Source organism: Rhea pennata, chromosome 2 (assembly GCF_028389875.1).
Source record: "Rhea pennata isolate bPtePen1 chromosome 2, bPtePen1.pri, whole genome shotgun sequence".
Classification (NCBI taxonomy): Eukaryota; Metazoa; Chordata; class Aves; order Rheiformes; family Rheidae; genus Rhea; species Rhea pennata.
The window spans coordinates 145,415,626-145,429,777 of record NC_084664.1 but is presented as its reverse complement, the minus strand read 5'-3'; the positions used below and the strand labels follow the sequence as shown (position 1 = coordinate 145,429,777).

The following is a 14,152-nucleotide window of genomic DNA, read 5'->3' as shown; positions in this document are numbered from 1 at the left end:
AAATTTCGGTGAGGTCCTGTGGCCAACTAAATATTCAGAAGGGACTTGTTAAGTTCTGGTTTCAGAAGCCTCTTGAGCTATCCTCCCTCTGCTAAGCGCTGTGCTGACTCAGCGCCTGAGAAAGTTGATGGCATGTGGAGATGGGAGCGTTGTGCGACTCCGGAGAAAGGCAGAGTAGCAAGAGCTTGTAAGAGCAGAGCGGTGCAGTTCAGGTTTGTGTTGCAGTAGCATTCAACTCAGAGCAAAGGAGAGTATGTAGTAGCTGAAAACACAGCAGCTGGTGACCTAAGACGGTAATCTGCTCAAAATGTTCCTCTTTGGTAATGACTATGTGTATGGATTTCAAGCTCGTTTTGAGTAGAAACTTGCAGATAAAAGCTCGTGGAAGCTAAAAGCGGCTTCTCTCCAGTTGGAAGTGATGATCTTGACATTCTCATTAGAAAGACCAAGCAGTGACTGCAAGGAGGCAGCCTCTGCAGCACCCCAAAAGATAGGGGGCAGCACACAGATGCCACAGTTGGTGCTGCTGTTGCTTCTTCTGCCCTTTTTTTGCAGAGCAAGTTCAGTAAACTTAGTTACTCTGTGTTCACAAGGCATACAAATGTATCCAAATGCACTATAATTTTTTATTTCAAAGTGACATTAGTGTGGTCTCTGGATTCAATGACCATGGCATTCCAGGCAGATATACCAGGCTGCTGATGTTCAGTTTATGTTTTGCTGCTGTTGTGGGCTTATGTGCTTAACTTCAAGCTAGAATTCAACACCAGGGTTTTACTTCTGTTACTTTTTATTCACCTTGCTCTCCAGTTACCTGCACCTTTATGAAAGAAGTGGCACCATTTCATTTTATCATCAAGTGGCACCACATATTAATGAAAGATATAGAGATTGCATTTTTATTCCCTGGCCAATGCAGATGCATTAAAATGAGTGTGCTTTCAGAACCTTCCTTTCAAAACTACTTGTAATTATGAAGTAGATAAGTAAGACTTTAGAGGGAAGAGGACCTCCAGCCAAAATAATTTTCAAAATGATCTTAAAATGTGATTTATCTTCTTATTTTGCAGCTAGCTATGGACCAAATCCAATTTGCAAAGGCTGTTTGTCTTGTTCAAAGGATAATGGGTGCATCAGATGCCAACATAAGTTATTCTTCTTCCTGCGAAGAGAAGGAATGAGGCAATATGGTGAATGCTTACATTCCTGCCCATCAGGGTACTATGGACTCCGTACGCCAGATATGAACAGATGTTCAAGTGAGTCTTTTTTTAAAGTTTACATTCACTTTTATAGAAAAGCCGTAATTCATGCTCCATTTTTAAGATGATATATTGTGGAACATAAAGAGATTTCCACAGATGTCTCAAGATGATCATAAAACTTATTTACTAAAGAACATCTCACTTATACCAAGATATACAACACTGAACAACTTAAATAGTGTATTGGCCTAGTTTATTATTGTTGTTGTTGTTATTTTAGTTAGAAGGGTAATTTGGGAAAGAATGAGAATTTAAACAGATATTCCAAGTTTTAACAAACAAATCCCCATTATATGAAATTAAAAAGGATTAAGCATTAATTTAACAATGCCTCATGTGGCTTCTAGTCCAGCATATGCACTTATACATGGGTGGGCAGAACAAGCATGGCTTCTTGTCCTCTTTGTTCCCACATAAATTTCATGTGACCGGATATCTCACCCGAGACCTATTTTAATATGTAAGTGCTGCTATTTTAATAAAACAGATGCACTATTAAAAACAAACAACCTTTACTTTTAATGCTATATTTTATTTTGAGATTTACAATCTGCTAATGTGCAACAGGATTCATATTTTACATGTTTGTGCTTAAAAGCACAACTTTTTAAATCAATGAATGCTCTGGTATATTTACATGTCATTTTACCATCATCTGGTAGTTGTGACTATTTGTGTGGATTTTTCTGTATGCTCAAATATGGGGTATTACTTGTATGGATTATTAATTATTGCTACTGCCTCTAATTTGTATACATGCTTTTATCATGTTTCATAGTCTAACCAAAATTAGATTGCCAAATCTAAGAACTTGAAGGGAGAAATACCTTGTTTTGCTTCCTGACGTAATGAAATGTGCATTAAATGCATGGCACTCTCCCTGCAAAGCACTGCAGCACCTCGCTGGGCTGCACTGTGTTGTAAGGAAGTGTACTGTCTTTCAGTTGACATGTAATCTTGAGGTCCGTGTGAGGTCGTTCTGTGCCACTTTTCACTAGAGTAAGAGCATTAACTGCAGTGCTCTGGCCAAGTTCCAGCTCATGTAATGACATCCCGCCTGTTTTTCTAAATTCCCTGTGTGGTTTCAGAGAATATGGTATTCTTGACTTTGTGTTCCCAGCTGTTATGTAATGTTGCTGAGCACTGCCTAATACGTGCCAGGTGGCTAGGTTTTGATGAAAAATTAAATGAGACTAATACATAGTTTATATATGTATATATCCCTTTTGTAAAATACTTAGGTGTCTTGGCCTTTATTTTTCATAACACAGTTATGAATTCAGCAAATTATCCACTTTAAACCTTTCACAGCTTGGCTATAAGTGCTTACCCATGTAAAATAGTTTTTGAATGCTAGTACAGTTTGGGGAAATGGATAAATTCATCTATCTTAGCCTCTACTGTGATTGTGCTTTAAGAAATGTACTTTTGTATTGCAGATCATTCTTTACTTTCTTAAAAAAAGGTTGTGTGTGGAGGATGGATCATGAATAAAACATAACTTTTTTATGTTTTATAACTTATAGAAAGTGGCCTTTTTTCCTGAACTACGGGATACATTTTGAAAAGCATAAATGTGAATTGTGTCCAACCCATATTGGCATGTGTTGAGTGCTAGATATTTAGCTCATCCCTCATGCCTTTGACAGTCTTCTCCTTTGGGAGTAACGATTTATTATTCTCTGACATTTACAGACCAGTTTTGGTTCATCTCCAGCGATTTTTATATTATATAATTTTCTTTTGGTGTAATTTCCAACTGATGTATTTAGAAATCACATCTTCATTTTTGCACTTGGTTCGGTAATCTTGCATGGTTCATGCTTTGTATTGTGGACACACAGACGTTTTCTGGATTCAAGCTGAGTTAAGATAAATATTCTTAAAAATAGAATAGTTTTGCTTAAAAAATAGAATAGGCCTACTTCATGTTAGATACTTTTATACATAGTTATTTACAGGTTCTGTTACTCAGATAGCATTTCTTACCATTTTTAACTGAGAAAATACTAACTATGTGCCTCAGGGAGTTAAGCCTCTGACTTACATATACTAAAATGATTTTTGCCCTATTAATGTCATTAAAAACACAAAAGAAAAGCTGTTTAAAATTTTATTGCTCTGTACAAATGGAACATTACTATGGACAAATGAGTTAGGGAACCGCTAGAGCATATTTTTGTGGAACACGTTGACATTATTTTAAAAGTCAAACATAATTAGTGCCAAACAGAACATGATATATACTACAGCTAGATGTAACAGCTCCAGAATTATGGAAAATTTGAATTTCAAGATTAATTTTCTTTCCTACATGTAAGCAATATGTGCATCTTGAATTTGCTTAGCGGTTCTAGACTTTCTTTCTAGTAATGGCAAATCGTGTAATTTTGAGATTTCTTATCTCTAGAAATCAATGAAGAGATTCCTGCTTGATAGAAACTAACTTCTCTAGGTAGCATGATTTTCATCTTGAACACTGAAGTATGACATGCGCTATGTTTGGAACGTGAAATGGGAAAGTATTTGTCCAGTCTTTTCTGTAGAGGAATGCCCACAAACGACATTTTGTTTATTTTCCAATAACTGTAATAATTAAGTAATTTGAGCTGAACTGCCTCTACAAGAGTAATCTCCCAAGAAAAAACAATATTGAATTGAAGAAAAAACATGAAATCCGTCACTCAGTGGCTGATGTAATATCAATCTGATTAATGTATCAAGACTGTCTTGAACCTTTCAACTTACTCTGTATCCATAGTAACCTTTACCATTTTAGGGAGAGGAAGCACTTACTAGAGTGTAGTAATTACAGTTCCCTTCGGCTTTGATAGGCTATTCCATTTGTTTAGGTTCACCTTTTCTTCTCACAGGAGGGCCTGACATTGATGAAATTGTTATTGCCCATTCCATGCACCTTAAGTAAGAATAAGATAAAGAGAAACTTTTAAACAACTCAAGTATTTATTAAACACACATAAATTCACTGTATAAAGAAAGGTAATGATTTTTTTTTAAACATTGTTACAAAATAACAAGGCTCCCTTAGTATATCATGACTTGGCTACTGTTTATGTAATGTAACAGGGCATACCAAGTTTTAAGATTTTTGTAGCCAGTACATTTCATAACAGATTGTCAGTGGGTTCAAGGACCTCAAAGACAACACACTTAACTTTAAATAAAATCACTTGTCTGAGTTTTTAGAAATAGTTTTTATGACTTTTGCATTTGTTTCCTTCAGGCATGACTATCTTTAAAAAACAAGCTTTATGGTTGCAATGCAGCATTTTAGATTTTGCAAATTATATTGGAGAGCTTGAGGTTACATATAATTATTTTACAGACACATTATTATTATTATTGTCATTCTCATATTTTCCACTCTTTTTCCCCCTCTAAATCTTTCTTGGTAAGGATTTGGTCATATTCTTAATTTATTGATTATTGGCTTTACTCGGTATTTTGTGAGAAGAGCTTCCTTCCATCTGGCAGTGAAAAATCTTAATAGTGCTTTGAATTAAGATTTGTGAAATCTGTGGTCAATTTAAATTTAATAAAATAATTGTATATTTGTAAAATACTAATTGAAAACACTGTGGTTTGGCATTTATTTAAAAGATATCAACTAATAATGAATCAAGGTTAGAACATACTTTGCTGTATTGCTAAGTGTTTATTAAGTGAATTCATTAAAAGTACATTATAGTATTTCATTGTTAGCATTCCATATTCCAAGTATTGATCTCTCTAAAATGGCTGACGTGTGGTAAACTGCAGGAAGTGTTATAGTCAAGTGGCTGTGTGTATCATTCTCTCATCACTCATGCCATAAATCTTTGTTCATTTAAAAATGATAAAATGCTACAACTACCAAAGCCACTTCCATTTCGGAATTTAAATATACCCCTGCCTTTATAGCTATTCTCTTGTAGGCTGAAGCTCATTTGCTTGTGATAATTTTCCTCCTTTCCTTACTGTCCCTTCAGTGACATTCTTAGAAGTCAGCTGACATTCTGGTCTCTGTTCTTTTTCCACTGGTTGTTCATCTGATAGTCCTTCCCCTACAAAAATTGTTCTCATGTCCTAGCTCTCTTCAGCTTTGTCCATCTGTCTTCTATCAGTGTAAGCATTAACATGCTCTTTGTCTCAAATGTGCCCTTTGCTTTTGTCCTCAAAGTGCATTTGAAATGTGTAGTCTGTCTGGATTTTTTTAATTCCTTATGCCTTAAGAACTTAAGAATGCAGAGAATTACCCTAAAGGTGATACTGGTCAAGGGGAGTGTGCTGTGGAGTGCCAGCAGCCACACCAGGATGGTAGTATGAGATTAAGTCTGTAGCACCAATGCTGTTTTACTGAGCAGCAGAAAGATGGGATTGGGGAGGCATTTAGGCTATGATATTTGGAAGAAGTGAGTGTAATAGGAATGTGGACAGTTTGGGCATAGGTGAAGTGTGGGAACCAGTCTGCATTAGAAGAGGCAGAGGGATCTGATGCTAGAGGCATGGGGGACTGTGAATCAGGGTGCCCAGGGTGAAAGACTTGATGTATTAAGGGCTTCAGACCAAGCAACAATTGTGCGGTTGGTCACCCCGGAGGGTAGCAAGTTATGGGACTAAAGACTCCTCTAGAGTGATGGCTCAATGGAAAAACTGATTTTGCACTTCAGAAAGAAAATCCGTAGCAGATCATCATCTGATATCACTTTGACTTCTTAGACAAAAGGAGACACCTCAGGCACCTTCAGTGCTTGGACATATGCACAGACTACCAGGCCCTTTAATTTAGGAATGCCAAATTTCTTTCCCCAGTCTCAATCTGCAGTTTCTCTTTAGAAAATATTATCATTATTGCTCCTTCTGTAAGTTGTTCAATACTGTTCTCTTTCTTACTTTGCAGTTTGATGGACTGCACTCATGCAGATCCCCTCACGTGCATGTTCTCACTTTCCCATACTCAAGTGATGTTCATTGGTGTCTGCTTCTCATGTGCTGCAGTATTCCCTGTGAATGGTTATTTTTTATTGACCTTAGTAGAAATTGAACAGCTGTTTTCTCTATCTTTTCTACTATGTGTACTGCAGAATATCATTGCTGTGAAGGGAGTTATGGCTGAATATTCAATCTTATTGTGTACATTTAGAAAGAAAGATGCTAACACTACAGGATATGGATCTATCACAAAAGCAAAAAGAGGGTAATGTAAAATTTTCAAATTATGCTTATGAGTAACCGTACTTTACAAATGAGTAACCCCTCTTTACAACTCAGAGAGGTTCTCTTTTGAACTTAAAATACATCATATGAGCACTTTTATATTAAGCTGCCTTCTTGTTAAGATTGTGTAAAAATAGAAAGCTCACACATCTCAATATGGAGCATTTTACACTTCACTTTGAGCTTCAAAGGCAGTATCTTTCCCAGCAGGCCAGCTTATTCTGTATCACTTTATAAGCTGGTGGTAAATTTACTATGGAGGAATAGTCTTTGGTTTAGTAATGTCATGCTCTCTATAACTCTGGTAAAGAATGAAGTCACTGATGAGAACATGCATGCACTCTTTTTTACAATAACAGACAAATGCATCTGGGTCCAGATTTAATTCAGTATCTGAATTTTGTGTTTTGAACTCATAGGCTTTTGATTTCTTCTCTAAAATGTCAAGTCTGTAAATTCTTTAATGATTATTTTGAAAGATGAATTACTGGTAGTAGCTTGTCATGGCTGTCAGGAAGTCAAAACAGGTCAGGGAAATCTTTTAATATCACTGTGGTTCATCTGCTTAAACTCTCTCTCTAATTTGGGCATAATTTGTAATCCAGGCTTTTCCCCTCTAGAGTTCTTTAATGTACCATTTATGTAGTTTTCTATAAATATTTTAAATTTCATCCACCTCAATCAGATTTGTTTTTTTTCTCTGATACTCAAGTAAATGGCAGATGAATATTTGGGTCAGTGTAAATACGATTATAAAGTCTAAATCAAGTAGTTTATTTCTTATAGACCAGATTGGTTGCCCTAACTTTGAATGAAAACATGGTTCAGAAAAATTAAAAAAAAAAAGTCTATATATATAAAAACACTTTAGAAGAAAATTATTTCTGAAGTGCTACAGAATGCTAGAGTACCTTAAAGATTAAGTAAAAGGGGACTTTGGCTCTTAAACCCCTTACACAACTTTTCTATTGCTGTCTGTTTCAGTTAGCAAAGTCTAAGATGTTTTAAATTTCTGTCTTGACTCTTTCCTGACTGTGGTGTTTTTCAGAGAAGGAAAGGAGGCTATGAGGAAGAGATTATAATCCTTTTTCTTCTCTGGAAGAGGAGAAGATTCTGACCTAAAATATTTTAATGCAATTCAGTCAAAGTGTCTGCTGGAAACTCTACAGGATAAAGAATTTGGTCCTTCAGTTCTGTGAGTTTCCTGGCCACTGATGGAAGAGTGACACAGTCTTAACTCAAGGAGTTACGTTTCTTTCTTGAGCATATACTGTTACTGTAACTGATTTCAGGTATGGAGGTGCTCCAGTGTACTGTGTTCTGCCCTTCTGTTGCAGTGAATTCAAGGTCTTATTCTGCTGTCATGCTAAATTAAGAAATTGCACAGTATCAATAGACTTTCCATTAGAGAAGATGTATATGATTATTATCTTTGCTCTTGCCTCATAAATCAAAATTTCAGAGCTTTGCTGGAAAGGTAAATTTTCATTTAGCTTTGTTTGGTCTAATAAAGCTAAATGAAGCTGAAGATACTTGAGCACTTCTGTCTAATTTCAGCCAAGCTTAGCTTCACCAGGCAAAGCAGTGACTTCTCTTCCACCCTCTCCCCTGAGAAGTGAAATCATGGAGCTGTGATTTATAATCATTCCTGTGACAATTTATAATTGAAAATAAACTTCTAGAAAGTTAGCTTTTCTAAGTTTTAGAGTACTGTTCTTCTTTAGCTCTCACTTTTTAAAGGCTAAGTAATTTAAATACATATTTATCATGAAAGATTGTATTTTTAAGGAGTTTTAATGTCTTTTTTTGCCTATTCAGATGCTTATTGTGGGATCTGATCTATCTGGTGGGATAAGAAAGTTATTAGTGAAAACTGTCCTTGCTAAAGCAGTTAGGACCTCAGACACTGATTTCATTTGAGGCCAGAATTTCAGTCTTTTAGTATTTACATGTAATTCCTGTGGGAAGCTTAGTGCAACATTTTAACAACGGTCATCTTTTTAGAAATAGAAGGTGCTAATGAGACATAATGTAGAAGGGATTTGAGATTTGGTGGGAAGCAGACCCACCATGAGATAGATAGTGGAAATTGAACACAAGGGAAGGAAAAGATAGGGGCTCAGAAGCATCTGCCTCTAATCATCAGACCCTCTTGTTGCTAGTTAAGGAGGAATAGCAGCAATAAAGCACCTTTTACTTCTGTAGTCTCAGGTTGTTAAGATTAGGCTTGCTAGCTTAGCGTTGTTATTGTGCGAGTATGGTAGGCCTATCAAAAATATTTGGAGTTCTTCTATTCTTCCCTGAGCACCAATCTTTTCTTTTCCACTTCCTACTTCTAAAATCTCTCAGAAAGTTATTCCTGTATAACTGGAAGTGGGCACCGTTTTCTGTTTATTTTTAGAGCAAAATTCAAAGCATTTTTAGGTAATAGTATGGGTTCTGCAATCTCTGTGTCTTTCTTTTAAAGAACTCCTAGAATCTAAAATCTTAGCTATGCTCAAGTCTTTTGGTCCTGTTTCCTTTGCTTTTGTTAGTGTGAAGTTCTAGGTAATCTTCTAAGTAAAATAAAAGGATTATACCAGCAGCATGCTTTTGGTACTGAAATTTTATAGAAAATACAACCATATTGAAAAAAACAGGTGAAAAACAGTTGGATCTATAACCAGTAAATTGAAGTCATAAATTTGCTTTCGACAAGCGTCTTCTGCACATGTAAGAAAAGTATTTCCTATATTTCAATTTATTACAATTATTAACAGGGAATTAACTGATTAATTTAAAGATGAAAGAGGTTTACGAAAAGTAGAAAAGTTTTGCTTCTCCAAAATTAGGCATCAGATGCTAAGATCAGCAAGTCTGTGTTGAAAACTGTGGCAATCAGAAAAAAGCAGTTCAGTCATTAACTTTTATTTTCTGAGGTTTTTATTACATTAGTTTGTGTAATAGATAGATCTATTTTTTAAAAGTGCTGTTTTTCTTAATTATTGTGTATGATGTCAGACACTTTTTCTTTAGGTTTCTTACTACATTATTTATTATCCAATTTATTATTTAAATAATACTAAGCAAACAAAATAGTAATTGGAATATACTTCAGTTAAGATTTAAATATAGTAAAGTGTATATATAGATAATTGTGTTGGGTAACAAAAAATACAAAATTTGGTACAAAGTCACATTTGGTTGCAAACCAGTGTATATTAATGTTTACAGCGGAGAATCAGTGCTCTTCAGGAGTACAACTAAAAATGTGTACACTTGTTTTCTCTCTCCATGCAGCTATATTTAGGTGTAAAAGCAAAAGAATTAAAATAATTCATTCATTCTGATTTACTATTCTCATTCACCATTAAAATCATTTATTAATAGCACTTTGATTTTAAATATGAGTAAAAGCAAATTTGCCCTGACATCATTTAAATTGTAGAATAAGATGAAATCAGGCACCAAAAATAATAAATCCACTAAAATCTTTATTTGTTGTCAAAATCAATGGTAAAATACTTGTTCTTCACCATGGTTGCAAGGGCACAAGAAAATATTTTATTTCACTGGCAAAGTATCCAGCTTGGTGAAGTTGCTACAAGATTTTAGAGCTGTGCCAGCACCCTTCCTATTCTGAAAAAGAGTATATTGAGGACATCAGAAAGGAGGAGTTGTCACTCCTGAGTGATCTTCAACTACGATATGGTCAAAACTATAATTACGATTAGAACCCCAAAACCCTAAGCGTTGTGCTGACTCTCACTCCAGTGCATTAATGTTTGAGTTTTAAAATTCTTAAAGTAATCCTAGTAATTTTTCAGTATTTTCCTCTAAATTGCATCTGATATAGATTAAATCATATATATTTCATGTTCCGAGTGATTTATCTTTGTAGGAAAAATTTGAAAATAAAGTGCATTGGTGGAAACCTCAGCTGAACCTTAACCCTGGAGCTGCTACTGGTGCCTCCAAAATATAATTATAGTGGCAAGGACTCTACTATAATGCCAAGTAAAGCTGCCATAAAAGGCAAAGGAAATTATATAAATAGGATGGGAGCTTTGAATTATCAGGAAACAGAAAGAAGAAGAAACATTAAATTCATTAATTTAATGTTTAAACACAGGGTATTCACATATGTGTGTTAAATCAGATCAGTGGTGGCTTTATGGAAGGTATACCCAGGATCAGGTGAGGCAGGATTTCACTTGATAAATGTATTTATATATTATCAAAAGACAACCAGTGCCAAAAGTCTTTCATTTAGTCTGTTTTCCACTCCACAGAGTTCAAATGGAATAAACTTAAAATAATTGCTCCCTATCATATATTCAAAACAATATTTCAAAAATACATTTGCATCACTTGGATGCGAGGGAGGATCACATGATACTATTTTTTCTTTTAATGTTCTCTTCTGCACCTCATCATTGGACTAAATGATTTGGAAAAACCTTGATGTCTTTTCAAACTGTCTTGTGTGGGTGGGCAAGAGGCAAATATTTTTGTGAATATTTAAACACACTGAATGTTTGATTCAAACATTGCAATTAATAAAATATTTGCTGTACATCTTTAGTAAAACACACCAGATTTACAATTAACTATTGCAGGACATCTACAGTCCTCACCTCACCTTATGACTTTATCTTGCAGACACACATTAATCTAGGGAAGAGATTTTGCAGATCAGACTCTTAATAGTTTTTCTGTGTATATTAAAGATAAAGAATTAATATCTCTGACCAAAACTCATTCATCGTATGGTTTCAGAGTTCTGTGGGCAGAAGAAATAGTTTATATGATCCCATTTGGTGTTTTGTCCAAGTAAGACAAATCTATTCCTTGGAGGGCAAGGACAATATCTAGGAATTTATTTGGAATTGTGGTAGACATACGTCATCTTCCCTTCTTTGAAGATCAGTCAAACCTTGTGAAAAAAGAAATGACAGTTCCTGGAAATTTCCTGTAGACTAAACTGTGTATAGGAAGCCAAACTTCTGGTGCTTGTATGAACCAAAGTTCTAAATGTAACTTAGAGAAATCTTGGACACTAGACTTTATAGCAAATGGGTTGTGTATTATGACTGAGCTCTACTTGTTGATTTGTTGCTGATGTCTGAGATCTGATTTTTAAGTTCTTTAAAACAAAAAAAAGATACTAGCATTTGAAATCTTTATTTACTCCATGCAAACTGCCTAATTTGTATTCCAGTATCACAACAAATCTGTTCTAAAAAGCCTCATACTTCCCTAAAATTCCCTATAAAGAATAATTTCTCACCACCACCAAGTTTGTGTAATGGTATGCCTTGTTTTGGCCTTCTGAAAATCACAAATAAATACTAAAATCTGTTTTATAAAGTTTAGCTAATTTTATAGTGTTCTTAGGGGAATTGCTGTTATTTCAGAAGATATTCACGTATTTTGTGAACTTTTTTTCTTTAGAAAGAATGAAAAACAGATGAAATGACATAAGTGACCACAAAGACTAGTACATTGTTGCATGAAATGAATAGCAAATGCTCATTGTTGTAACTTCAGGTAGCTGATAACATGATACAGTTAATGTAGTTATGTTACATTATATTACATTATAGTAAATTATATTACCTGAAGGATTTATTTTTATCTTTAAAAAATATAAGGTGTTCATTACTGTTCCAATATAATAGCTTTTTTCTCTGTAATCTTTGGAACATTTTTCTGTGACTTTTTTTGTGGGTATATGTTTACATTGAACATTTTTCCTTCAAAAAGATGTAATCAATTCATCACTTAATTAGAAAATTTATGTACAGTTTTCATTAAAAAGTAGACATTCCAGCTTTTTACTTTAAAAATGCTGTACTCACTTATCAATGTTATTATTTCTACTATTTATTCAGTTTCCTTTGAGAATGTCTTTATACAGCAATTCAATTTGACTTTTTCCATTTTTAATAAGAAATTGAGCAGAAGGAAGCGGGGCGGGGGGTTAAGTGGTGCTTCCAGTTAACTTTAATTACTGTATATATTTGGCAAGTTTCAGGTTGACAGGATTCCCTTCAAAGTGCTTTCCATTTTGCCATTTTTTTTTGTTTTAAAAGCCTTTTTGTTTTTAGTTTTATCTCAACTTAAACAGTCATGTTGTTTCTTACCATCCTTCTGGTTTAGGATGCCGAATAGAAAACTGCGACTCCTGCTTTAGCAGAGACTTTTGTACCAAATGTAAAACCGGCTTCTACTCACACCGAGGCCGCTGCTTCAGAGGATGCCCCCTGGGATTTGCAGCCTTGGAAGAGATTATGGAGTGTGTGGGTGAGTGTTCCAGCGCACTGATGCTGCTGAAGCAACTCTTTTGCCAGGAGGCCAGATTCAGATACTTACATCACTATTATAACTTTTTGCTGATGTTTAGCATTTCCTGTAAAGAAATATTTACTAAGAGATTGTGCATGGGTCTCTTTTTCCCTAGTAATAACTTTTTTTCCAAACGTTGAAAGAATGCATTGCTGGCAATGCTGCCATTGTGTTATTCTGCACCTAAACACTTGGCCCTTTTCACTAGAAATCACCTGTGAGTGATTAGTGAGGGCTTAATCTCAGAACTTTTAAGTGTTCAGGAAGGCCTTTTTTACACTAGAGCTTTAAATAAATGACATTTTCATTGGAGTTTTGCTCTTATACCTGCCTGTTCAGTTTGCCTTTTACCAAGCAGAGGACCCAGGGGCAGGGCAGATTGAATCTCTGTAAAATTCACTTCTAGTTTCTCAGGAGCTCTCCTCTTCTTGGTTTTACAAGTTACAGAGAAGCAAAGAAGGAGCTTTTCATTCTGATTCCTTGGAAGTTGCTGAATTGTGTTACTGTAACAACTTACTGTTCCCTGTGCAAGCTGGACAATCTACAATCAGCAATTTCTGCTTTTAGAGGAGGAAATAAAAAATGCGTAGTAAGTGTAAGCAGGAATATATATAGGAAGTCAGATCCATATGTAGGTCTAATAGGAAAGAAAAGTGGATTGGCAAAGAGAGAGTGGGAGAAACTGAACTCAGTCTTCTACATTTTGAGTGTTTCCCTTTACAAAAGCATGTTTGTTTAATATTTGTTTGTAGACCCTGTAAAATCTGAAGCACTGATTCTTGTCATCAGCTTGTATTTATTTCAGTAAGGAGTGAGTCTCAATATAAACCACCAAATAAGCGTTTTTAGTGGAAACTTACTTTATAACGCTGAGCCAGCATTGGCAGTTCTCATGACTTTTTATATGAGCCTCATAATTTGGTGTTTCATATGAGCCTCAAAAACAGGGGAATTGTGTCAAAAAAGACCTTTTCAGAAATATTTTTTTGCATTTTATGATCGAGAGGAGCTGGAAACTCTTACAAATCTAGCTAAAAACCAAATAGTATTTATTTATTAAAAAGAGAAAAATTTAAATCAATCTCATGATTTTAGGAGGGTTTTTGAATGCTTGGAACTGACATTTCTTCACAGACAAACTGATGTTTTGACTGTTTTGTGTTTCGAGTGATATAGACTGAAAAGATTCTTTAAGATACTGTAAGATATTTTATTTTGTTTCTAACCTTTTGCCTAGTAACAGTAAGCTCATAAGTAGTGCTTTCCAATTATGCATTTTTGCTAATTAAAAAGAAGGGAAAAATGTAACTGAGAATCAAAAAACCTGCTGAATTGTTTTTTCT

At 34.9% G+C, this 14,152-nt stretch overlaps 1 protein-coding gene across 1 annotated transcript in view; it reads left to right on the top strand.

The window, feature by feature from the left end:
- RSPO2 (R-spondin 2) overlaps positions 1 to 14,152 on the top strand; it is a 104,374-nt gene that overhangs the window by 52,075 nt on the left and 38,147 nt on the right. Inside the window, exons 2-3 of the mRNA XM_062568378.1 lie at positions 1,071 to 1,259; positions 12,624 to 12,767. Coding sequence (XP_062424362.1) covers positions 1,071 to 1,259; positions 12,624 to 12,767 — 333 coding nt within the window. The remainder of the gene's footprint in view (positions 1 to 1,070; positions 1,260 to 12,623; positions 12,768 to 14,152) is intronic.